Source organism: Epinephelus fuscoguttatus, linkage group LG3 (genome assembly GCF_011397635.1).
Source record: "Epinephelus fuscoguttatus linkage group LG3, E.fuscoguttatus.final_Chr_v1".
Taxonomy (NCBI): domain Eukaryota; kingdom Metazoa; phylum Chordata; class Actinopteri; order Perciformes; family Serranidae; genus Epinephelus; species Epinephelus fuscoguttatus.
In genome coordinates this window covers 38,134,305-38,161,544 of record NC_064754.1, presented here as the reverse complement: position 1 = coordinate 38,161,544, position 27,240 = coordinate 38,134,305, and the positions used below count along the sequence as shown (strand labels likewise).

The 27,240-nt window shown below is 42.6% G+C and overlaps 1 protein-coding gene across 14 annotated transcripts in view; it reads right to left on the bottom strand.

Moving 5' to 3' along the window:
• The window catches only part of LOC125886040 (nuclear factor 1 X-type-like), a 120,649-nt gene that overhangs the window by 19,038 nt on the left and 74,371 nt on the right, over positions 1 to 27,240 (bottom strand). For 6 of the 14 annotated variants that reach the window (XM_049571956.1, XM_049571949.1, XM_049571959.1 and 3 more), the window contains 6 exons: positions 5,019 to 5,081; positions 4,630 to 4,704; positions 3,817 to 3,940; positions 3,275 to 3,310; positions 2,737 to 2,864; positions 658 to 732 (listed from right to left, as the gene is read on the bottom strand). In XM_049571956.1, coding sequence (XP_049427913.1) covers positions 658 to 732; positions 2,737 to 2,864; positions 3,275 to 3,310; positions 3,817 to 3,940; positions 4,630 to 4,704; positions 5,019 to 5,081 — 501 coding nt within the window. The remainder of the gene's footprint in view (positions 1 to 657; positions 733 to 2,736; positions 2,865 to 3,274; positions 3,311 to 3,816; positions 3,941 to 4,629; positions 4,705 to 5,018; positions 5,082 to 27,240) is intronic. The other 8 variants (XM_049571960.1, XM_049571955.1, XM_049571962.1 and 5 more) reach the window with 3 other exon arrangements.

Here is a 27,240-nt window from a genome sequence, read left to right as displayed (position 1 = left end):
GTGTTTCAATGTGTGAATGTCTGCATATGACGGGGGTCGTAAGTGTGTAAGTCACCATGTGTATGTGGCGGGGGGCCTCAGTGTATGTACAGTATATGTTTCTGTATGTGTGGGGGTCTGTAGGTATATGAGTGCACGTGGGACGGAATGAAAACAGCATGTGAATATTCCTGCTGCTGTTGCCAGTGTTAGCCTAGTGACATCTGTCAATTAGAATGCTGCTGGCAGGACTGACATGACTTCAGAGAGATAGAGCCAAAGATCTTAGGTGAGCTAAGCATTCCTGCTACTGTACGTCAAAGGAAATGTGATGTGAACAAATTAACTTTTGATCAGCAGCAATAAAATCAATCTGTGAACAACTAAACATTACTGATATTATGACAAAAATATACTGTAGTTTCATTTTTGGGTACACTAATCCATTGTCCTTACCACAGACATCATACAACTCACATATAAACACTCACTCACTCACACACACACACGTACGCACGCACGCACGCACACACACACACACACACACACAGTATATATTTTATACATCTGTACATACATTGTATGTACATTTACATACACACATACACAAAGGAATGACTGAGCTACATAAAGGCTGATAAATAGCAAATATATGAGTGTAATCAATGTTGTTCTAACCATGGTAAGGAAACTGCACGCCATCGTTTTCATGTTTTATCTTCCTCTCCTGCACACTCGCCAAATGGTGCTGCACTGAAAGTGGAGAAGGGTATTGTTAACAATGAGATAGGGGAAGAGTGAGAGAGAGACAGAGAGAGAATGAGGGAAAGGGAGAGAGTTAAGAGTGAGCATTTGTGTATGATGGAGGTAGTGAATGACTGATAAGTGACACAACATCAGGTAAACTGTATGTGGGATTATGGCTTTAAGGTGAGGATGAGTAAATATGAAGCCTTGAGATTTGGGGAGGGAGGAAGTGAACGAGAGGGTTTTTTTCTTGGAGTTATTGAGTTGTTTGGGGGGGATGAGGTAGGATTACTGAGGAGGTAGAATAAAGAGGGTAATGTCCAAAGCTGAATCACAGAGGTAGTGGTTACTGCCAAAACAATGGAAACACCGACTAAAGCCTTAATATAGGCCGCTGTAAGCTGTTGTTTCATCCTTGATGCATTTTGGCATTTATATTCCCGATGTCTGGAGCTATTTGCTGGGTAGCATTTAGCACCGTTTATCCATGATAAATTCAATTTTCTGGGGTTATAGTGATGGTGTTGAAAAAATGGTGACCAAAAAATGGCCCAGACTATAATTTAAAACATGCTGATGCTTTTAAATCCATTTACTGAACAATAAAGGAGGAGACTATTCCAGTCAGTGTAAAACAGCTGTACCACATAGTGAAGGTGATGACTGTGTAATGATTTTATGGCCATTATATTTTTTCTTGACTAGACATTACCTTGGCATTTCATTGTTTATCTTAGTTTCCTTCATTTTGGCAGGTATTTGTGTCTTTGCCACAGATTGAGACAAATCTGAGCAAAGCATGTGACTTTGAACATTTCTATGTCAAGTTAAATATACGGCAGGGTATTACATGTTTAAACTAACTGAAATGTTTCTGCGTTATATTACAGTGTAACCAATAGTGGTAGGTCAATCCCAGTCAGCTCTTCCAATATTAAATAAATAAAGCACTCCTCATGTTTTTTTTTCTTAAATGATCACTTTGTTAGTCTGTCTTTGGTGTTTAGGAGCTGCAGTCTTAGGTGTTGTTGTTTCTGTAAGGTGTAGAGTGTCAGACTGAAGTAGAGGGCCCTAAAAGAGCACTTTACACCCAAATGGCCATTTGTATATCAGTTACTCATTCCGTGTTATGTTAAATTTGTTTAGAAAACTTTTTCACACATGCCTCTACAGTGAATGAAGAATTAAAAAATGGAGGAAATTCTCAATGAATTAAGGTCAAAGGGGTCCATGTGTAACAACAGCAAAACTATTAAAACATCCATTTACAAACTCTCACACAACTGGGACAGTATAATCTCACTCCGTCTCATTTATCCAGTCATATGCTCAGTACTTGGAAGCAGCTGGTCTACCACTGCATCTATCAGTACTTTGTTTGTGTGATTTTGGTGTGTTAAAGGGTTAGTTCAGACTCACCAAACAACACAAACAAATTAACACTCAAGTCAGATGTTGAGACTTGTGTGAGTTGTGCTATAGTTGGCCAAGGGGCCACAGGCTGGATTCGAACCCGGGCCGCTGCGGCAACAGCCTTGTACAGGGGGCGCCTGCTTTACCCACTAAGCCACCAATGCCCCAGTTGTGCTATAGTTTTGCTGTTCTTAAATGCAACCCCCTATGACTTTAACTCATCAGGCGCTGTTTTTGGATTCTTCGTTCACTGTAGAGCCATGTGAGAAACACAAAGTTTTCTTCATGAATTCAATGTAAAATGGCAAATGGTTATGTTGAATTCGTAACCGAATGGTAATCTGGGGGGTGAAGTCTTCCTTTAAGGGAGGTGATTGGTGGGTAAGTTGGAGGTTCTAAGGGATGTTCAGGGATGTGTTAATCACCACAGTGAAGGCAGGTGGTTGAGGTAGGGAGTGTGGAGAAGAGACAAAATCAGATGGAGGCATCAGTTTGGACTTTGGTGGTGGAAGGGGTGAGGGGTCGGGCAGGAGTGTGAAAAAAAGTTTCATGATGCTTGCTTAGTGGGTGACAGGTGTAGAGTGGGACGGGGGGTACCTGCATCCATGTCGTTGGGCCACGCACTGGACTGGGAGGAGCTGGCAGCAGGCGAGCGTCCAGGGTAGAAAACATCATCTGTGGGGCTCTCCAGCTCACTGTCGTCTAATGACTTCCTCTTGGTGGAGCTAAGGCCATAAGGAAGATGTTTGGAGGGTGGAGGAAAAGTGGGAGGCAGAAAGAGAGGGGGAGAGGATGCATGATTTTTTTGATACACATAATGGCAGGAAATGACTGGATAAAGGATAACATACCTCCCAGAACTGATAACTTAAAAGTAATTGTATAAACAGGCTCCTTAACGTTTAAGAGGCTTCAAGTTTTGGATATTACTATCGCAAAGTCTTGGTGCAGAACAGACAAAGCACAAGAAATGTCAAAACTACGATGAAAAAGGAGGAAACAGAAAGAAAAGTTAGGAAACAGAGACAGCCACACAGTAAGACTCTCTCTCTATGTGTGTGTGTGTGTGTGTGTCTGTGTGGTTTTCTGTGCGTGTGTCCCATTAGTTTGTGTCTTTGTGGGTGTATATAACTACCTCCGTGGAAGGTTTGCGTACAACTCCACCTCAGACCTAAAGTGACAGCAGATGACAGGTAAGAAGAGAGAAAGAGACAAAAGTTAAGAAAGACACAAATGAGGAAATAGCAGAAAGAGCCATCACATTCATACAGAGGACAGCAGCTAACAGGGAGACACACACACACATATATATATGAAGAGGTTCAGGACAGATTCCAAGACTGGGAATGGACTGTAGTACTAAATGCCGTTTATAGCAAGAAACCTCAATGAAACGGGGTGCTTTACTTGCCAGTAAAGTCACCCTTGCGATATGAAGCGATATACGGTTGGCAGATATTACTGTGATTTCACACTTCCCTCCAGTCTGCCCTTGGCTTCACAGCGAATCGCATACCAAGGTAGCACTGCTACTGCCACATGGTGGTTTCACCCACAAGAGACTCTACTAATGGCGGACAGCTGGACTTGTATAATGGTCACTGGTGTTTCCTGAGCAACATACATCTTCTAACATCCGCAAACTGATACTGTTGTCTGTGTGGAATCATGGTGTACCTGGTGGAAGGAGGGGAGGTGAGGGAGCGTCGCCCCAGAGCCACCTGGTTGATGTTGTAGTAGCTGGGACTGCTGTCCAGGTCAGCCAGTGAGAAGTTGGGACCCGACGCTGTGGCTACAGGTGCTGACAGACATGAAAATAAAAGAAAGAGGGGCAAGAAGAGAGGGAAATTAGTTCATATGGATATCCTGAGGAAAATAATAAATCCATAAGGCCCTTTAACACAGACATACTGCTGTACAGGAGATTTGCCATTATGCCAGCTTTGCTTTTTTTTTTTTTTACATTAAACTAAACATCGCTGGCATAATGCTGCCCCTGTGTGTGATTTTAGTTAGCATGCCAGCGTCCCAGAAGCAAAGGAGGTATAACACAACAGCATCGGTGGCTAGTGTGTGTGCAGTCCCACCATACCAGCTATCCTTTTTAAAGACATCTATTTGGCTCTTTGCTGCCGCCTTAATGGCGGAACAACTTTGGCCTTTCATTCTTAGTGTTTGTACCTTTCATACAAAATGGGGAGGTGGAGTAATGGTGTTAATATTCCCACCTTGAACAGGCCGTGTAAGAGGGGCTATAGAGTTACACTGTCTTTCAGTAGTACATGCACTTAAAAGCTACACACTGGATTTTAATGGTATCCTTCAGAATAACAATATTATCAAAATGATGCTGTTTTTTTTATTTTTATGCCAAATCAGTAAACAAATGTGCTTTAAACCTAAAATCATACTGTGGGTATTTTTATTGTTTTGCTGCTATTTTATTTTTGGGGTTCCTAGGCCTCTCTCCTTAGCGTTTTTAGTACTTACTCTGTGACACTCTGACCAGCTCTGCCACGTTCCACACCCCTGAGGTGACGAAGCAGTCCTGGAAACTCAGGTGCCCTGTACAGAAAATGACGCAATCAGGATATACATACACACACAAAAGCTTTTGCGAAAAAGCATCAGAAATTCATGGAATTGTGTTTCATACAAAGACAAAAAATTGGAAGAAACCCTGAAAATCACATCCCTCTGAGAGGGCCACCATCTGCAACTATGTTTGTGGATCAACATCTGTGCGAGTGTGTTTGCTAATTGGATCCATAATTGGAATATGTTAAGACTGATAAGCATGATGGAATCAATTCTAGTATGCTGATTTGACAGTGTTTGGACATGGATCTGTGTGTGTGTGTGTGCGTATGTGTACCTACCATTGGGCGGTGGTTTGATGTCTGTGTCCCCCTGTTGGCTGGAGCTTTCTGATTGTCCGGATTCTGCACAGAAACAGATAGAGGGAGCGGAGAGAAGAGAAAGATAAATGGTTAGGAGCTGGGCTTTTATGCAAGGAAAAAAAAACTAATCAAAAACATACTGGTAAGTGTACAATGTCACAGTGAGTCATAGCTATGTATATGGATCCATGCTGCCAAGACTGTGATATTTAAGGTGTGAGAGGGAATAAGAGGGACTTGCAGTATGTGCTGGGGGTATGGTATACATCTTGTGAGTGTATGTGTGTGTGTGAATTCACACATTTTTGTGTGACAGTCTTGTATCTAAGAATGTTCTCTCCCATCTCCCTCTGTCCCTCCTGACTTAAGGTGCAATGATTTACAGTGTGCTGCTATGCCATTTAGTATCTAACCACGCAATCATATCCCTTGCACTAATCCTATTTAATACCTTCTTGCTGGTAGGGATTTAGTCTGCGTAAACAGAGCACCTTGCACATACACACAAACACACACATCCGTATGGGCACACACCTACACAACCCTCTCTCTCAATCTGTTTCTTTCTTTAATTTTTGTTTCATACTTTAATACATGTAGTAATCCATGCATGGACACTCACACATGAATACATAAACACACACACACAGACCCTGTGAAAAGGCTGACCATGCCAGTCTGGCTGGTGGGTGGGGTGGGGTGGTGGTGTTAAAGTTTAGTTGAGGCAAAACTCTTCCTCTTGGGATCAAATGACAGCAGAGCAACACAAACACATGCACACATACTATACACATCAGCACAAACACACACCTGTTATGACTGGTCTACGAGACCACTCACATGTGCAGACACAAACATGCCAAGTCTTGGCAACAAAGGGCCACAATTAGACCTGGAGGAGCTGCAGGCTGAAATAGGAGGGTGCAAGATGAGGTTTTGTAACATGAACACTTGGTAAAGTTGGTCCAAAGACGGTGCATTCTTGTCTAAGCTGTAAAAAAAGTCAAACGATTGTATCCGTGTATTTTTATGAATAAATAATACAGGCTGGGACAGCTGTTTGTATCTCCTCTATGTTTGTGACCACGTGTCTGAGGCTGAGCTCCATATCCAGGACTGGTCTGGTGTGTGGGCCTAATGCTATTGGCCATCCATTCAGGCCCAGCTAGGCTGTAGCTAGCTATAGCAAGCTAGCTAAAGGAGGTGTTTATCTGCAGGCTGTAGGTGATAACAGAGCACACAGACTCCTGCCAGCAGCACTTGCCTTGCAGCCACACTAAGCCACAGATTACTGAGCAGAAACAATAACAGACCTGTCTCGCTGCCTACGAAGCACTGCTTATCCACAGAGAGAGGGGCGAGACAGATGAGAGCGAGAATGAAAGAAAGAAAGAGCAGAGAAATGAAAGAGAGCTTCTTTTTCCCCTCTCTTCTCATGCAGAATCTCTCGCTCTTCTCTGTCTCTCACTGGCTGGGTGTAATCCTGGCAGCCATCTTAGAGCTTGGCAGCCATCTTAGCATTGGCGGTAGCGCCACATTCCAGCTAACTGACGGCACTCACTCCAAACATACGAGGCTGCGCCCCCGTCGCGCACGCACCCAGACACTTTCAAACACACACACACTCATACGTGGACAAACATTGAGGTACACACTCAAGAGTAAACATATATGATGGCCAATGAAAGCTGTTGAAAAAACAACCTGACTTCACTGGACTTTATGCCGTCGTGTAGTATTTCACCACAGGGCTCTACAATATTGTAAACATTCTATTTCTCACACCATACATGCATTGGGTAGATGCACAGCCACTTCACTGTATGTACAGTATGCTCAAGAGATATCTGGTTGCAGGGTTTGCTTTGCTGCCACGAACCTTTACAAGACTTCTAAGGAACATACCCTCACAGATGGAAGTTCGACGTACACATATCACAAAGAAGTAAGGAAGTGAAAAATGAGTTTAGCATAGCCTGCTTTTATTAGGTTTTACTACCCTATTATTATATCTACATTTACTATGTTTCAAGTAAGGAGGGGCATGAGTACTCTAGTACTCGATTTGGATGTCCGTATTTGTTCAGTGTATAGAATGGCCACCGTTCAACCTCCCACATACAATCATGACTTTTCTGTTTGTTTGTTTTTTAACTATCTAAATAAAACTATATTTCACTACAGAGCTGCAAGCACTGTATTGCTTTGCTTGGCACCTCCTTGCTCCGCTGTTGCTCTCTCTCTGCTTATCATGAGACACTAGGAGACTACTGCTGCTGGAGTGTGAGCTCCATGCCAGGGACGGTTGGTTGGAGTCCGCCTGCACCCATGCACACACACACACACACACACACCCACACACCCACACCCACACACACACACACACACACACAGAATGGGCAGTAAAATGCCATCTAAATAGCACGCATACTTATGTATGGTCTCTCTTACTCACGCGCGCACACAGAAGGCCAGTTGTACGGCACCATCCTGTTTGCACACACACACACACACACACACACACACACACACACACACGGTAACAGGGGTAAGTTAGCATCACACAGGCAATCCTACCCAGCCGTTATTTATGTGTTTAACAACAGAATCGAGCAGTTTCGGTGCCTGTGTGAGTTTGTTGAGACCAATTTATGGGTGGGTGTCAGAAATTTGCTGCTGCTACTGCTGTATTAGCTTGTGCTAATTGGGCAGACATTGAAGTGACCGGGAGGGGAGTGGCTCCAGAGATGGTCCTTATAACCTATGTAACAGCAGTAACAGAAAGTTCGCTGATTTTTCATGTGCTAACTTTGAATTTATGGTTTAATAGGCTAATTGAAGCCTGGTTGTTCAATACATGAAATCTGTATTACACTTGTTTTCCAATGCAGACGAATTTACATTGTATATCTCACAGTTTCGTTTTTTTGTTTTTTCTTGTCTTTGTTTTTGGTGTGTACTTTAACACTTGATGATGGAAATTACTTAAAATGGCCATCCCTAATTTCAAGGCTTTCTTAATGTTCTGCACTTATGAAATGTGAATTGTGTTTGTCTGATTGCATCTGTCTGCTGACCAAACCAATGCCGAGGCCATCTGACTTTGGCATTTTGATACATTTACATTCACGTAACACAATCAGTTGATTTTTTAAATGCATACCAATGGCATTTAAGGAATACTTAACCCCCAAACAATCATTAATATATCAATTACTCACTCCTTGTAGTGTTGAATTTGAATGCTTCCATGGTCAACAAAGAATCCCAAATAGAATTTTAGTGATAGGGATCTGTGGTTAATAATCACAAAACTATATCAAAACATCTGTTTACAAACTTTCACACAACTCGTGCAGTACAAAGAACAAAGTTTTCTTCATATTTCTCATATTTAATGTAACATGGAGTGAGTAATTGATATACAAGTGGTCATTTGAGGGGTGAAGTTTACGATAAAATGTCTTTAAATGTTCGGCACTTGATGCTCAGTTATGTTTTTATTGAATGTGGAGAAAGTCACACATTTTGTTCCTGTTACCTGCTAAATGTTTGTCTTCTCACAATACCAGACAGACACCATGGAGAACCATGTAACTGACACCATGGAGCTGCTATCTCAGTGATATCTTTACGTGGAAACCTTTCCTTACAATACTATAATATCCCCTACCTTGGAATTGTACAGTGTATATAATAATAATAATAATAATAATAACTTTATTTATATAGCACCTTTTAAAAACAAAGTTTACAAAGTGCTTTGACAAACAGAGCAAAATCAGTACAATCAACAATGTAACAGCAGCAGGTAATACAGCAACAACACACAATATAGCAGAGGCAGACATATACAACATGGCAGCAATAAGGTAGCAGCAAGGAGTACAGGAGAAAACAGCAAAGGGAATAAAATAAGTAAATACAGTACAACTAAAACACTAATAAATAAACAATACAAGAGAAAGAGGAGAACGACGACATCACATAAAAGCAAGTCTATAAAAATGGGTTTTAAGAAGTGATTTAAAAGAAGTCACTGAATCTGCAAACCTTAGATCCTCGGGCAGGTCGTTCCAAAGCCGAGGGGCCCTGATGGAAAAAGCTTGGTCGCCCTTAGACTTCAGCCTTGACTCTGGAACAACCAAAAGACCCCTGCCCGAGGATCTAAGGCTGCGTACAGGCTCATATGGGGTCAACATTTCTGTTATATAGCTAGGGGCCAGACCCAGACGTGCCTTAAAAGTGATCAGTAAAATCTTAAAATCAATTCTAAAACAGACAGGGAGCCAATGAAGGGAAGCAAGAATAGGAGTGATGTGATGTCGTCTGTTAAAACCAGTGAGAAGCCTAGCTGCTGCGTTCTGAACTAGTTGGAGGCGGGAGAGTGATTTATGGTTGATGCCGGAAAGGAGGGAGTTACAGTAGTCTAGTCTGGAGAAGATGAATGCATGGATAACTTTTTCTAGGTCAGGGCGTGAAAGCATGGGTTTAATTTTTGAAATAATTCGTAATTGATAGAAACAGGACTGAACAACTTTCTTGATGTGGGGTTGAAAACTGAGATCTGAATCAAATGTAACTCCAAGATTTTTGGCTGTGGGCTGAACATTTGAGGATAATGGACCGAGGTTGTTTTTGATGAGGCTGATTGATTTTGAGGAACTGAACAGCAGAATTTCTGATTTTGAATTGTTGAGTTGAAGTTGAGTTGATATCTTACTAAGTAACAGGGAACAATTGTTTTCATATAGACATATCACCTTTTGGAAAAACCCTGCACTTGGAAACCCTGCACTTAAATGATGTATTGCTGGTCTGCCATGACCCTAACTTGTTCTGCTGTTGCAGGGGTGTGAAACACCGAGGAGTGAAAACTAAGGCTCATGGCAGATAAGAGGCTGTCAGACAGATATGTGCAGGAGCAATGACACTGATAGCTGTCCTCAACATCACCCTGAGGCCTTGACCTGTCAAACCACATCAGCTCTCACAATACATGAGACAGAGGGTCTTTGTAATTCAAAGAGAAAAAGTTTTCATAATCTGTTCTGTGGTGTTTACACAGAGAGAGAGAGAAAGCTATCCTGGAGACTGTACAATAAGACGACCTAGCTAGATATTGGAGCTTTCAGTAATACTGGTTCTAGTTTTCTGAGGTCAGACTCCTAAGTCAACTAACACTGTATTTACAATACAGCACTACATCATTCATTGAAAATCAGTGCCACTGTTGAATCCAACAGTTCATCATATAGCTGTGTAGAGAAGTGAAGAGGGCAGGGGGAGAGGGAGGTAAGACAGAGGAGGTCTGGTTGCTGGTTATCACCGCTCTGCCAGCTGCAGCCTACAACAGCAGCCTCAACCCCCTCTACCCCCTCCCTAGCCTCCTAACCACACATCCAGCCCCTTATCTTCCCACCGCAGCCCCCCAAAGCCCTCCCGTCAGCAACCCCAATCATAGTCCTGCAGTCCCCCATAGATGCCCCTCCACCTCCACCACCAGCAACGCCATCTCTAACCTCAAACCTTTCAGCCTACCCCGCAGCCCCCTCACACCAGTGAATTAAAAAACTACACACATAAAAAAAGATTGTGTGCATTCTGACCTGATAATGTACATATACAAACAAGAAGCATGTGTGGGGCTGTGCTTAATTTTCAATAACCAACTGTGTCTTGTTTTTTAGGTTTTTCTCCCTTTTCTACACCTGTTTCACCTGGTTTTAACCACAGACACTGAATTGGCAAGATTGACTCTGCATGTTTAAGTATATGAGTCAATGTAACAGTCGGAGCAATGGGGTGCCACAATTAAGAGCAGAAACTGGGCTTTCCCCTTCAACTTGGTTGAAAATATTATTCAAGTCAGATGAAGATTTAAAGAGGAATCATTAACTAAAAATTTTGCTTTGTGCTCAATTTCTTATTTGATATCACCAATGTGAAAATAGCATGAAACATCCTTCAAAGATCAGTCTCAGGTCAAAAGTAAGTATCACTTTCAAAAAATGATCAGAAAGAAAATCTGAGAAGTCATGCTTGTGCACAACCAAATCTTTTCCTTTGTAGAGCCAAAGTAAACGAGTGGCTGGCGAAGAGAGTAAGATCCAGTTCCAATAAGATGAAAAGATTGCACTATTTTTGGTAAGAGTTGGCGGACCAAACCTGTGCTAATACTGGACCCTAAATTTGACATGTAGCAAGAAATATGACTAAATGTTTGCTAACACATTAGCCCTAAAGCACATGATAAGTTGATAAACTGAGGCTTGCTGTGGTGGGTTTGTGTCTGCTTTCTAACTGTAGTGGTTTTTTTGTGGCTGCAGCTTCATGATGGCTGCTGTCATTGGTTGTTGATTACAGAAATTCCCTGCAGGCTCCAGGGCAAATCTCATGACCCTCACCACAATCAACATAACCCCTGTCATCATGGCCTTGACATACAGTGCACTACCCATCCAATGTGGTTTGCCCTCTTCCTCTCACAATCTCTTACCATCTCTAACATCCTGCACATATGTCTGTGGCTTTCTTCTGCATCAATCCAATCTGTATTGCACACTCTCCTCAACATCTTTTTTTGTCTAATGAGACAGTCTCATCTGGTCTTCTGTGCAGTGAGCCCCTCCATTCCTGCTCTCTACCTAATTGTTTTCAAGAAGCTTCAATACATCTTCTATTTATTCTCTTTAGTACTCTACTCCTTCCCCGTGATTACCTGCTACACTGTGTCATTCACAGGGTCAAAAACAACCAACTGCTCTGTCTACCCTGTCCATCAAACCACTCATCCCACCAAGCAACCAACCAATCCATCCTCCATCCACCAGTTGTGGATTAGGTTTTGGCTCAGTGACCTGTTAGATTGTGCTGTTGACCGACTGGTGATAGGGGTCAGACAGAGTTGCCAGTCTGTCACATCTTGTGGCGAGCAGAGAGCCAGCAGGGCAGAGCAAAGCAGTGAACTAAACCTCTTCTAAAAAAAAAAAAGCCCAGCTTTAAAACACATTCAAACATGCCCTAAAAGCAATGTGCACCCTAAAGCAAGAGACAAAACTGAAAATGCACAAATTGCATTTCTCCAAGTGTGGAAATGTAAGAGCTGATGATTACAAACATGGGATAAAACCAAAGTAAAAGTCAAGGTCAAAAATGAACAGAAGTGACAAGTGGGCTCGGCAGTGGCACACCACTGTTTGACAGATTTATAAACAGTGCTGGTCATTTGTGAGTCTGTGCAGTACAAGCATGCACACCCCTAACATCAACATACAAACCAACAAGTGAGCTGATGTACTCTGTAGCCACATCAAACCAGCGTGTGTCCATATCTGCGTGCATGTACGTGTGTAACTACACGTATGTGCACAGATTGTTGGTTCACAGAGATTTCCCCTCCTTGTTGGAACAAATGTCAACTCGACTCTCCCCCTCTCCTCTCTTCTCCTCCCCAAAACACAGGATAACGTGGTACAGCCTCCCAATTGGGTTTCGCTTAAGAGGTTTATCGGTATGTTGCTAAACATTCTGACCTTTTTTTAATCCTTAATGCGCTTAAAATGTTCCAAACCCTCCTAATCCCCCCGGCTATCCCACACAGATGTTCACTCAGCTCTTTTATTGGACGTTATTTTATTATTTCTTTCTTTTTTATTTATATATATATTTATATATACATATTTTTTTCCCAGTTTTATTCTTTAATTATTTAAGACTGTGTCATATGAGGGTATATTTCTGTTTCAGTGTTAAGAAGTCTTTATCTTTGTCTTTATATGAATGTGTGTGTGTGTGTGTGTGTGTGTCTGTGCAGTAACACTTTTGTCCTAAAAGTGTTAACCAACCAGATCCCCATGTGGTGAACCAGAAGTGTGAATGTGACCTTTCTGAATGTTTACTCTGGAAGCAAAAACTTATAAGTTACTTAGAAATGAAACTTGAAATCTTAAAGAGTCATAAGAGAATAAAAATGTCAGTGGGAACGGAAAAATTCTACAGTGAAATAAGGTATTATGTGTGTTTAGAAAACAGTTTGCATAGTATATAAACTATGTACAAATCTGTGTATGCTATGTATGTATAGATGTACACATGAATGTATGTAAGTATGTATGTATGTATATGTATGCACGTGAGTCTGTGTGTATTTGAGTTTGTGTCCCTGTATCACTGTGCCAGGCAGGCAGGCTGTGTGGCGAGGTGGCAGAGTAGGGCTCTGTATGTGTGTGTTTGTGTGTGTGTGTGTCTGTGTGCGTGTGTGTGTGTGTGTGTGTGTGTGTGGAGCAGGTGTGCCTGGCCGCCCTGCGCAGCTTGCTGCCCATCTGTGCTCCCGTCTGTGTGCCGCCTGCGCCCACGCTCTGCCAACAGCACCACACCATGGCAAGAAGACCCAGGAGAGAGGGATGCTGAGAGACGAGGGGAGGGATGGAAAGAAAGCGAGAGATGGAGGGGAGGAGGAGAGGAGTGAGGGGGAAGGATGGAGGGAGGAGGGAGAAGGGGATTACAAGGATGGGAGAATGGAGGATAGGAAAGGGGGCAAAAGAAAAGGTGGGGGGGGGGGGGGTATGGGTCTAGAGAGTATGCATGAACTTGCAGGGAATGAGTGGGCTGGGTGATAGTGAGAGGGTGGGGTGCTGAGTGGAGTATGTGGCTGGCTGGATGCCCATACATACACCCCTCCTTCTTTATCCCCTTCACTCCTTCTCGTTGTTCCCCCCTCTCTCCATTCATCCTCTTATCCTCACCCCACCATCACCTCTTGGCTCCTTCAGTGCAGATTACTGTGAACCTGTGTGACACAGCTACAAAGTATTCTGTAACGCTTCTCCATCATCGGGTTGGGACCCAACAGCGTGTTATAAGGGTCTCCTAAAAATGGGTCCCTAACTGTTTCTCAAGACATGTTTTATCCAAAGATATTGGCTTTGTAAAGTCACCAGGGTATTCCCAAGCTGCTACAATATAAGCTAGGCTAATTATTAGGCTGTAGGCCCAGAGGTAGAATCCCCAAAACGGAGTAGATTATATTAAATTAGCCTACCCAATGGCCTATAAAAATCAATTTTGGGAAATTCCAAGAGTGAGAGCATGAAAACCCAAGGTATACCAATTACTTTTAAATCTTTCATTACTGTAAGTGGTAGAAAATGACAAAAGCAATTCAGATTTTTGTTAAAAGGGCTAAAAGTAAACACATAATATTCTGCATATCAAGGGTGAGCTTATTCACTTGTGGCATTTAAAGAAAGCCAAATGCTGCAAAATGCTGTAAAATGACTTCCCATGGGAGTCATGATGTTAAGTAGAGGATGTATGAATCCACTGTTATGTGTGTGTATGAAACAGGTCTGGTTACACAAGTTTGTGTAAAACTCCTGTTACTGTACGCTGCCAGTCATTTGCCATTGGGTTCTTCTAACTAAAGGCCAATTTATACTTTCTGCATCCGCATGTTTACTTTGGTCTGCCTGAAGCAAATTTCATCATCCACCCATGTCCGCCAGATTCCACTCAGACCCCTCTGTGGCCGTCCGCTTGCAGCCCATAATTTGTGACCGTGCATACTAAACGCATAGCAAGCGTGCCTGCTTGGCAAGCTCCATTTCTTCTCCTTATTGATGCCTCTCACATATTATATTGTCTGTTTATTTGTTTTTCTTGTCGTTCAGGAGCTCCCCTTGCTGTTGTGAGGATGCTACTGTTGTTTCTAATGTGCACGCTTCTTAGTCTTCTTTTTTGTTTTTTAAGGTGCTATACCACCATCAACTTGAGTATAGTGTGGACCATGAAATGTGCATAAGTGGAACACCATACTGACATAGACCCTGCAAAGTCTGACAAGTCGAACCTGCTGTGTCTGAGGCTTTAGCCTGTTTGTCCCCCTTGACTTTAACACTGTGTAAGGTTTGATAGTCAGCTCCCACCATTAGATCGATTTCAATCTATTGTTTTTCTTTAACTAAATGCTCCCAAGACAGTTTATCATGACTTAACATATTTTCATCCATGTTGCCCTTCTCTAGCATTTTACTGCATTGAGCTGAAAAATGAGTCATGGACTTAATATCCACACAAGTGCCATTACTTGTTTCCTTAAATCAGAGCATGTAAAACAATGCATTATGTTAACATTGCCAGTATTTAGGAGCTTGTGAGCCTGGTCTAGGTTTCGCATACTGAAAGAAAAATGAATGCAGATGAAGGGAAGAATACATTAGCATCAGAAGAATAATTTTTGTCCTTACAGAGGGGAAAGTTTGATGAATGGAATAACTCTATTATTACCAGCAGTCACAAGATACCAGGTTGATGTGCTGAATGTTGATGATGCAAAATTTGAGCTCATTGAGGGCTGCAGTGGTTAAGAGGTCAGTTAAAACAGAACTGATGTCAGTCTGAAACAGGTCAGACCTGATTAAGTAAGCATATCCATGTATTTTACTATCAAGATCTAAACTTGAATATATCGAATCAGGATTTTTATTAAAGAATAAATAATCATGGTTAGCCTGAATTTATGCAAGGATTTTGGTGTATGACTTATCTTGACACCATACATCTGACAGACTTTGTGGTAGTGGTCCATGTTCTGGTGGTAGTCAGTCAATTTATGCATGACAGTTGTACATGTTAGAAGTCAAGAAGCTTAAGTGTACCCCAAGACAAAAAGTAAAACAAAAGCAAACCAGGAATTCATTCAGAAGCCCTTTGAAGCAAAACAAAACAAGACTCTACAACATATTCTGTATGTAGTAGTTTTCTTTAGGTAGCTACAAACACTTAGTGCAACATTAGTAACATTTGCGAGGCACGCAACCCTGTTAGCATCCCATTTGGTTACTGTGATCATTGCTATGCAATGCGGTAACAGAGGCCTCCAACAGAACTCTGATTCATAATTAATATGGATAGTCGTGTGTAAATGGAATTCTGTGCTTTGGAGTCATGCTGACAAGACTTGCTTTTGGACAGCCGCTCAAAGTCCTGAAGGACCGCTAGGGCTCAAGGAGCAAAAATCCTACTTAAACAGACACAAGAAGACACCCACAGCCTCACACACACACACAAACATGCAAACACACACTTATACAAATGTACTCCACCAGCTGACACGTGTCAGGGAGAGAAAGCACACAAGGCTCTGATATGAAGTGTGTCTGACTTAGTTGATTAAATTTGAATATAGAAATCTCTTTAACGCATAAAGAATTTGCTTAAAAAGTAACACTTACATATAATGATAAGAATGTGAATATATTCAAAAGAACATGTTAGGAAAATGTGTACCTATGCTGAATTTATGTGTTCAGCATATGTATAGAAATTTGTGTTTATAGTTTATGAGTATGATCATTTTGTATTCATTTATGTCTTAGCTGATTCATTAGCAGAGGCTTGAGAGTACTGCGTGTGTGTGTGTGTATGTGTGTGTGTGTGTGGGGCTGAGGATGGGGGCCCCCAGCACGGTTCACGACCCAGCCTAACAGAGTGTGAACGTCCCCCTGCTGAGCTGATACTGATATAACTGTCCTGTAAGTGGTGTTGACACCAGCATTATTACCCTGTCAACCTCCATCTCTACTCAGCTTAAAGGCGTCAACCGGTGTGGGGGCCCGAGCGTGTTAAGGACCAGTGTCTCTGCATAGCTCTGCTCCAGCCCAAATAAATACAGCTGCACAAAGGCCGGAAAGGGAAAGAGAAGGGGAACACTGGGGAGGGAGAAGGAAGGAGGAAGAAGGGGGGGCAGTGGGGGTACACTTACTCTCACCACTACTTAAGCGGCTCTCACAAGATACAAACATCAGAGAGACACACACACACACACACACACACACACACACACACGCTAAATGGCTGGCTGCAGTAGGCGGTTATCACCACCAGGTGGCATTTTCCTGGCACATAGAGAGCATGGTGAAATGCAAATAAAGCAACAAGGCCTTGGGCCAGGCTTCTCAGCTAGCTCAGACTTCACTCTCTAGACTGTAGAGAGAAGCAGGCCAGAAACGGAGAGAAAGGGAGACAAAGAGATGAAAAGAGAGAGAGAGATGTGATGTGAATAAAATCAAAGTGAAATATGGAGCCGTGAATATTATTGAGATGTGAGTAGGAGCTTATCCCTTCTGCATTTTGCCCTTAGATAGCAAGATCCAACACAGCGTGCACACTATTTCAAATAAAGTGTTTCAAATCAAGATGCCTCACACTTCCCAACATCAGGAGCTGAGTGCTGTAGGACAAAGAGGCAGCTAGAGAGAGGCAAACCTACCGGAAAGTGTAGAGCCTGAAAGATATGTGAGATGGGAGAATGTAGATTTGCAGGAGCTCGGTCAGAAAATGAAAAAAAAAATAAAAATAAAAATAAAAATACATAGCACTGTGACAGAATGCATACTTGCGGCAGAAGGGAAGAGCAATAAAAGGACGAGAAAACTTTGCAGAGACAAAGCAGGGAGAAAAAAGTACAAGGGAGTCTGGGAGAATGTGTAGGGGTCAGCAGAGTATGAAAATAAGCAATGGCAAAACTGTGCAGCATTGTTTTACTTTGGGTTAAGAAAATTGAAGTAAGACAGTATACTTCAGTGCAGTTAAGTGCAGCTTTGCAGAAAGAAAGCTGGAAATGTTGCAGAGAAAGTATGGTGCGGAGCTGAATTTAGAGCTGGGGAGCAAGGGAAGGCCTGTGTTGAGACTTGGATTTCTCCTCCCTCGGTCCCTTTTCCTGCTGGCCCAGATACACACTGTGGGTCTTTGTGCTGAGGCTGTTACACACACTTCCTGTCTGGCCAGTAGAGGGGTGCTTTAAGGTAAGCCTCTTCCATGTTCTAGTGCAGAAACTGTCTTTCTCTCTCGTCTTCTCTCTTCCTGTATCATACTTCAAATTTCCTTTTATCAGTATTCATCTATCTGGTTACAACACATCATTCATCTTGATTTTTTGAAAAGACCACCTGCTTTCTGCCCACACCCCTCTCTATTTAACATTATATTTGTTTTGAGTGTTATTTTTTCATGCCTCTTAAACTGGTTCTCTTTTCCTCACCTTTAATCTCCCAAGTTCTTTGCATTTCTCCACAAGATACATAAAAGAAAATGAATTACACTAATAGAAGGCTGGTGCACTTGCACAGCCAAGGACACATCGATAAGAGTGCAAAAACATCCTCAACACAGACACACATGCACGCACACCCACAAAGTGATACTGAGCAAGGTTGCCAACTCCTCCAAAAGCACCACTGAGATAACAGTGATAACAAACATTGTTCCTGCAGCCAAGTCTTTTTCTCCCGAGGAACACTTCAATGAAAATTCAGAGCAAATGTGCCACTTTATGAACATAACAATACGTCAATAAGTCAGCTGGGTGAATATGCTGCGCTGGAAAGCAAGAGACCCAATTACAGAGGATCTCTTAAGTTCTTTGCTCATGAGAAATGCGATGAAAGTAAAGAGAGAATCCATCTGTTTGAATGCATTTGAAAATAATGATTGTTCTGTTGGGAATGGATAAAAGTCATAATCTAAATTATTTTCTGTCAAAAAAAACTTTTCAATATACTAAAAATTAAGTCATACATTTAAAAAATCGCAGCAGTGTAATTTCAATAAAGTATACACGGTGACACACGCTGTTATATACAGTTAGTGTTGGACACAGTTGCTCCCTTCTGGGTTGTACATATACAGCGCAGCACTCAGTGGGCTGGACACTGACACAATATGTGTCTCACTGGGAAGTACGAACAATCCAAGTGACTCAATCCTGTCAATCTGTGCCAAAAGGACAGAGGGAGGGTGGGAGGCAGAAAGTAAGAGGGCTGTGGGAGGTGAGTGGGGGGAAATCAAAAGAAAAGGAGGAGCAGGGATGCTAGCAGGAGAGGAGGAAAGGAGCTGTTGGCAAGTCTAGGAGTAGAGTGAAAACAGTAAAGGATATAGAGACTGTGTATATCATATTGTATATATACAAGGAAGAAAACTCTAGGAGGCCAAGCATGATCAAAGAGGTCACGCTGTCACATTGATAGCACACACACACACACACACACACACACACACACATACCCACAGAAGAGCGGAAGGACATGGAGCTAGTGCTGCCAAGCGGTGGTCACCTTTGACCCTTTGGCTCTGTAGCTGGAGATGATGCCAGCCAGACAGCTCAACGCAGGAAGTAGAGCAAACAGTGTGTTTGAATGTGCTTGTGTGTGTGTGTGTGTGTGTGTGTGTGTGTGTGTGTGTGTGTGTGTGTGTGTGTGTGTTTGTGTGCACACAGGGGTGTGGGCACACGCTGGCCAATCACAGCCATAGAGTCAGATCGTATGAGCCAATGAAAGCAAAGTTTGACAGGGTTGACAAGGGTTGATGTTCGCTCATTTTGTGCCATGTCAATATGCGTTCGTGTTAGCAGTTGTGCGCATTTGTACCAGTGTGTTGGTGTGTGTGCTGGCATGTCTGAGTGTTGCTACGCAGACTGAGGATTAAAGACCATGTAGGAAGAATGTGGGAGGGCGGCGGAAGAGAGGAAGCAAGGCAGAGGAGAGGAGTTGGCAGGAAAATGGCAGAGGAGACAGTGAACTTGTGCCCTTGAGTGCCAGGTCCCAGGAGCTGTACTGCCATCTTATCAAGTCTGGCTCATGGTCCACACACTATAACCACACGAGCACACAATATATGTAAGAGATGAAAGAGCACTGAAGAAGACATGACATGTCGCTTGGTAATGTCCACACGCTTTCGCATAATTACACACACACACACACACTTGAGGCACTCTTTGTCCATTGTGCAGCCTGGTGAGGGCAGATGGAGAGAGTGGTCAGGGGCAAAGGGTGAGGTCATGTGAGGGAGCTGGAGCCAGGCGCGACTGCCAGCCCGAAACTCAACCCAGTAGTCGGCATCACCAATGGGTAACCCTGTGAGGATGTGCTTTTGTCTCTTTGATAACAGTCACAAGCACAGACAAAACGGGAGAACATTAATTGTGCATGGATGTAGAGAAAATGAATGAAACAGGGCTGTGGTGCTGCAGCCCATGAATGAACAGCTGGCCTGAGGATTCTTAGCAAAAATTCAACCAGTAAATTCCTCTTAGCTGTATCACCCAAACACAGGTGAGCCCATAAATACCATTAAAAAACATGGCAAACGATAAAACACTTACAAAGTCATTCAAAAACATGTGTATATTTGTGTGGGTGCGCACTGAATGAATACTAATCTCGATCTTAAAAATGCTTACACACACATGTATCAACATGTTCAATGCACATCTTATGTACAAACATCACGCAAGCTAAGTAGTAATAAAATAAAAGATAAGATTACTGCTTGGGGGACAAATGGCTAAAAAAATGAATATACACAAGAAAAAGTTACTCTACAGGAAAAAGTAAGAAACAATGTGCAGACAACGTCAACAAGTTAATCCAACAAACAGCAACGGTGGTAACCCTCGCAGCTAGGATAGCTCCAAACAGCTTGGAGTCCGGACAAAAAAGCGATGGCACAAACACAGACAAGTAGATAAACCAATCAGGAGGTAGATGCACGGTAAAGCAGACCACCATCTGTCTGGTGGTATAGGCACTCACTGGGGAGCTGCATCGCTGCCACATAGGGTCAGTGCATGTGTGTGTGAGTCAGAGAGAGAGAGAGCTAGACGAAGAATGCTTGAGGTGTACGCACATGATCAGTAAATGTACTTTTGCCATCCCCACTCTCTGTCCCCAGAAAAGAGCCCTCAGTCTGGGCAGAGGACAGCAGGCCAGTCCAAGGCTTCTGCCAGAAAACAGAGGCCTACAGTCTTTTTAGAGTTTGGATCACAGACAAAGCATGTGTGTACCCACAAAGCACAAGTCACTAAAACACCACACACACTGAACATTTGGGTGTCTGTCCTCGCTTGTCTGCCCTATTCAGCCATTTCTTTCTCTCCCCTCCCATTTCTTTTGTTGTTTAACGTTACCTCAGTCTTTCTATGCAAAGGCCAGATAGCCATTCATGTATTGATTGGTCTTGCTTTACATATGTGTTTCTGTGTGTATGAGCGTTTATATAAGGATCACACACCCCCACCACCTCGCAGCGCTTAGCCTGTAAGCCCATCCTGCTTAACGTCTCCTCCTCACTAATTCTAATTCTAAATCTAATTCACCTCCTTACCACAATCACCCCACACATCATCCCTGTACCCGACCCCAGCTAAGCTACACACACACACACACACACACACACACACAATATCTGATTGGCAATTGCACCATGGTATTCCACTGTGCTGTATAGTTAATCCATATTAATAGTGTTTTGCTTAGCTTCGGCCTATGACTCTAATCAATTAAAGTCAGTGTAACCCCATATTCAAAGGCTGCCAAAACATACAGGTAGGGACTTCCCAAAAACACAACTGATATTCCTATTGTATTCTGACACAAGAACAGAAACATAAATAAAACATTAATACCACAGTTTGGTACTCTCTTGACCAAATGAGCAGAATTCAAGAAATAATGATGGGATTTTATCCACACTGCATATGGAGCTATAAAATGGGATGCAAAATGTGTGTGTATGCTGGGGCAGAGGTTGTGTGTGAGCAGACCTGATCCCCTGTAATCTAACCAGTGATGTAATGCCTGGTGCAGCCACCATAATATGTTACATAACGTTATAACAGGCTTACGTACCCTGGGGTTCACAGGGTTCATTCTGAGTATGAATGGCTGTTTTGTGAGGACCAGATGTATGATGACCAAGACATAAAATAATTCAATAATCAATAATAGGCTACTAAAACCAACAAGGCATATAATTACATTGCTGAAGCCACTGAAGGTTTCCCACTTTGCACTGCTGAAATTTTTGATTATGTAAAAATCGAGTACCTGCGATAAGCCCAGAGTATTTTCAAAAAGTGTCAAGAGTCATTATGCAGCTCCGCTCTTAAGAGGACCTGTTTGAAAAAGCTAGCTTTGCTAAGGTCGAGTAGATGCAGAGCAGCAGCACTTACACAAATGCTTACATTCAGCCCCCAAAATGGCTATAGTCAAATCAGTATTAACATACCCACTCACAGCATACCTCCTCGGCCCCCAACTGTTCTTAGCTCAGAGGGAAAAGCTTTTGATTTGGTTGTGACTGGCAGTTCATGTAAACACTGCATCAGCTAGTGAGCGATAGTGGAGACCGGGAGAGAGTTGAACGCCTGCCAAAAGCTGCAAAGCCAAGTTTGGCCATATAGCACTGTGTGTGTGTGTGTGTGTGTGTGTGTGTGTGTGTGTGTGTGTATGTGCGTGTGTGCGTGTGTGCGTGCGTGTGTGTGCGTGTGTGTGTTTGTGAGTGTGTGTGTGCGTGCATGTGCAGTGAAAAGAGGGTTTGTATGTGCAGGCATGAGTGTGTACATACAGTATGTGAGCACATGTGTGTCTGTGTTTAACCCATTTACGTAACAGACGGGGTCCCTGGGTTCAAGCGAATTTAAAGACTGAGCAAGCAAGCAAGCAAGAAAGGCAGAGAGAAAAAAAGTAGAGGAAGGAGCTATACAGGGAGGGCGAAAGAGGGGGGCAGGCTAGTAAGTTCTGCCAAAATTAAAAAAAAAAGTAGGGATGAGGTGGGTCGAGAATTGTAAGGAAAGACAGCAAGAAGGCTGGAAGGAAAATGTAGGAGTACAGACTTCAGGGTGGATAAAGAAGAGAAGAAAGGAGGGAAAGTAAGACAGAGAGAAAGAAACCCCCCATTTTTCCACTGCTTCCCTTGTTTCCAAGCACATGGCCTTTGCTCAAAAGTGGAGGCACAAAGCGACAGGCACCTGACAAAGGGATTTTGATGGAGGAAGTTAGACAGCGCAGAAGCTGAGCAGACTTTCGAGGCCAGACACGGGGCTGGTTGGACGACACTCTGCAAAGTGATTAGGACACTAAGATGTTGCCCTTGACAGAGAGGAGGGGAGAGAGTCAGACAGAGAAGAGGGTGTGAGAAAGTGTTGGGAGAATGAGAGACAAGGAAGAAAGACCGGGAACCGAGGACAGAAAAGAGAGAGAAGAGACAAAAAGCATGAAAGTGAGAGAGAGAGCGAGAGAGAGAGAGAGAGAGAGAGAGAGAGAGAGAAGAGAGAGGGAAAGAGAGAAAAAGAGAGAAGCATGAAGGCTTGTTTCTGGTGGGACTCCAAGAGCCAGCATCTGTTTGGCTGGGGCTCAGAAAAGTCTAGTGTTTCACCCTGCAGCGCCCGGGGGAATGCTATTCCAGGCTGCATGGGCTTCTATGAAAAACAGCTTTATGTGGAAAAGGGGAGATGGAGGGAACCGGAGAAAGAGAGGCAACAAGGGAAGGAAGGACAGCAGGAGTGAGAGGAAGGAGGGAAGAAGAAGGAAAGAGAGGAAGAAGAAGAGGAGAAAGCGGAGAGAAGAAAGAGAAGGCATACGGGGGAGAGTTGAAGTTATGAAGAGTGAAGACTGACTAAGAGGAAGAAGATGAATGACAAAGTGCAGTGCCTTATGAGGTATTTAGAAAATGACAAAAAGTAAAAATGTGAGAAAGGACAGATACAAAGCACGGAGGAAATGAGGACAATGCTTTCGTCTGTCAATTTCACCTGTTCACAATACTTACTCAAAACTCAAAAAAAGCAGGGAATTACAAAAATACACACACAAACACACACACAGAGGATTTTTGTCCCTCCTCGGCATCTGGGCTAGGCCAGCTGTGTTGTGGCTCTCAGCCCCGGGCCTCCTCACCTGTCAGTCAGACGGCTGAAACCCCCCGAGGGACAACAAACAGCTGGCAGACAGGTGCCGCTGCTGTCCACCTCCCAAACCAGCACCTGTGTGTCTCTGTGTGTGTTTGTATGTAGATGCATACTTGTACACTGATGTGTAGGTATTCATTCACCCCTTAGAGTGTATACATACAGTATTGACAGGCACAAACAAACACATCATAGCACATCCAAGGTGGCTTCCTCTTAAAGAGAGACATAGAGGCAGTCAATCAGTATCTGGTTGCAAAAGCCAAACCACTCTGCTGCTCAACAGCAAAGCAAGATATGATGTATGATGTTGGTACAGAGTGTGTGTGTGTGTGTGTGTGTGTGTGTGCGCTAAGGAGGGGGGTTATGGTATTAAAGCGGGGCTCTGGGCTTAATCAAAAGCAGAGGCACTTTCCCCTGGAAAAACAATGAGGGAAGGCAAAGTTTACATGAGCTAACTGACAGAGAGAGGGAGGGAGGAGAGGAAGGAGAGATGGATGGACGAGTGAGGGAAGTTGGAAGGCAAGAAAATAAACATACAGGGGAGTTAGAGCATGGAGATAGATGGAAGGAACACGGGAGAAAGAGAGAAAGATTGGTGCTTCTAGTGATGGAATAATGAAAATGTGCTTTTCATTTCTTGATACCTCACCACCACCCTCTCTCTGTCTCTAACCCCATCTTATTCTTTCCTGTCCGTTTTCCCCCCTCCTGTCTCTGGCCTCCATTATTACCTCCACCGAGGAGGTTATGTTTTCAGTTTGGTTTGTTTGTTTGTCTGTCAGTCAGCAGGATCGTGGAAAAACTACTGGCCTGATTTTTATGAGACTTGGTGGAAGGTTGTAGCATGGGCCAAGGAAGAACACATCAAATTCTGGAGTGGATCCGAACCACGGGGCAAATTATTTTTCACTATTGTTACCTTTGAGAGATAGGGCACTTGGCCTTGGTGAAATAAATGCTTAACATCTTGAAACCCAGTAAATGGTAGAAAAGTTCAATAGCGACAATAACATAGCTGATTATAAAATTACAATGACTCCATATCACAGTCCACATTTACAGGTACCAGTAATCCTCTGGGGTAGCCTTCACACGTAGTTGCTCAAACTTCATACAGAAAGCAGTCAGGGAGCACTCGGGGACAGTGGTTTAATGGGAGAACCGGTACAACTGTTACACCACCCCAATTGTAACAACCCTTTTTTCTCAAACTAAGGTGTGGCTATGGAAACATGAATTCACACATATCATGTTACTTTAGTCTAGGCATTTGATGTCTTATGTATATGATAAAGTGTTTTCTGGTTTTCAAATATCTAAATAACTTTATATAATGAAAGTTTGTGAAATATTTCCAGTTTAAAAGTATATAATAAATGCAAAGCTGAGATGATGAGACACAACCATATTCTGACATAATGATAAACAGTTTTGGAAAAAAAATCCAGACATAAATAGTGGTTGCTCTTGCAGACGTGCATATCATAGAAGACTGGACTGTTGGCCGGCCTTGGTGGAAGTCTGCACTCTCTGAGTGCCCGTCTAGTATGTCTCTGAGACGTTTTTTTGTTATATGATTCTTCTATGTTGATTTCCATTTAATTCCCTTGTGGAACAACCTCCACCCTCTCTCCCCCCATCCCTCTCCTGCTCTCTATGTAACTCCCTCTGGATCCCACTGGAACACATAAGCCTGTACTATCCCTGTACTATCAGATTTGAGGGGGGATTTCAGTCATTTTAAGGCATTTCACTTGTCCGGCTTGGAGAGATGTTGAGCAAAGCAGCTCCAAAAACCACCAAACCCGCACATAAAGCTGTTCAGGGTTGCCTGAGGACAGACCAGGCAGAGAGATAGACAGACAGAAGAGACAGACAGGGAGAGAGATGGTTGTGGGGAGGTGAGAGATGACCACAAGCCTTGAAAGTCTTATGACTAAAATGAATGTGGAAAAGTTGCCAGATTAATGCCAGCACTTTTTCTCTTCTGGTTGTAGTGTTGCGGTTTCACTGTGAGTAGGGTGGGCTGGTATAAAACTTTTACCAGCAGCTAATTTGAGAAATAATACCTAATCATGTTCTTTATCCACCAATTATGATGAGGATTACAGTAAATGAAAGTGTTCTGTAATAAATGATGCATTTATGCATCTTTGTCTTTTTTTCAGGTGCAAAAATAACAACAACAAAAAAAAGACTATACTGTGAAACAGTGTTCTAAATGTAGTTTTTCAGTTTTATTTCCATTAAAATATTTGTATTTTCTAGATTAATATGGTTTCGTTTAACTAAGAAGAACCTGTCACAAAAGCTCCCTTAAAACTTACCACTGCCATTATTATACATTTTTCTGTCAACTCAATCACCACACTGCTCCACAGATAAATCAACAGCACAAGACACTGGTTGTACAGGACAGCTCTCAGGTGTGTTAAATGCTCCCTCCTCTTGTACATACTCCCCCAGGTCACTGCCCTAAATTCAAACACATTATCAGTCAACCTGCCTGGCTGAATAAGAGTTGAGTTAAGGAATACAGATACAGTATTCTGCATCACCTCAAAGGCTGGGACTCTTCATGCTATCTCTAACAAACACATCATTACTCTTGTCCATTCAGCTCTTTCTGTTTTTGAAGTGTCTCCCTAAGACGAGGCTTTCTCTAGAAAACTGTAAAATCCATGCTAAGTGACTGGTTTGAGCTTACATGTGCATTAGCGTTATCTTTGGTTGTGCAGCTCTCCTGGCGATTTATAACCTTCACAGTGAGTGAAGAGGAGGCGATCACAGATGGCGATAAAGAAAAGACTTCACAAGAGCCCACAGCTGGAGGTTACCCCTGAACAAACAGTATGTAACATTTTCTGTACATTTCATTCATCTGTCAAGACCAAGATGAAACCCTTCGAAGCCAAGGCTGATCTAGTTATTCTTTTGTAGTTTTTTTCTGTGTTCCTCCATTATTTACTGTTATCTTGACTGCAAGATCTTCCTGTACCAGACCAGGGTGAAACTTTATACCAAGTTAGGATGGACCTTGTCATATATCATGCTCATCTCATCTGATACACCTATACAGTAACTGGTTGCGTGGGGTGTATTTTTCATCATTTCAACCTCTGACAAACCAAAAAAGTAAAAAATAAATCACAAAACCATGTTATTTTATTTTCTGGGGTTTTTTTTTTGTAGAGTTTTATATTGTATCTCTTTTTTGTACAATATCCTACAGCAAATTCAATACACTAACATTAGTATATTGTCAAACTGTGTCTCAAATTAAAGTTTAAATGTTTTTTCTTACAAGTTAAACCTGTGTGTAAAACCCTTAGGTTTATGAAACCCAACAATATTCACTGAATAAACTCAAAATATATTTGATATAAAATAAAAATAACTTCATCTTAAAAAGTGACAAAAACCTACTGGCCTTCAACAGTTATATAGGCC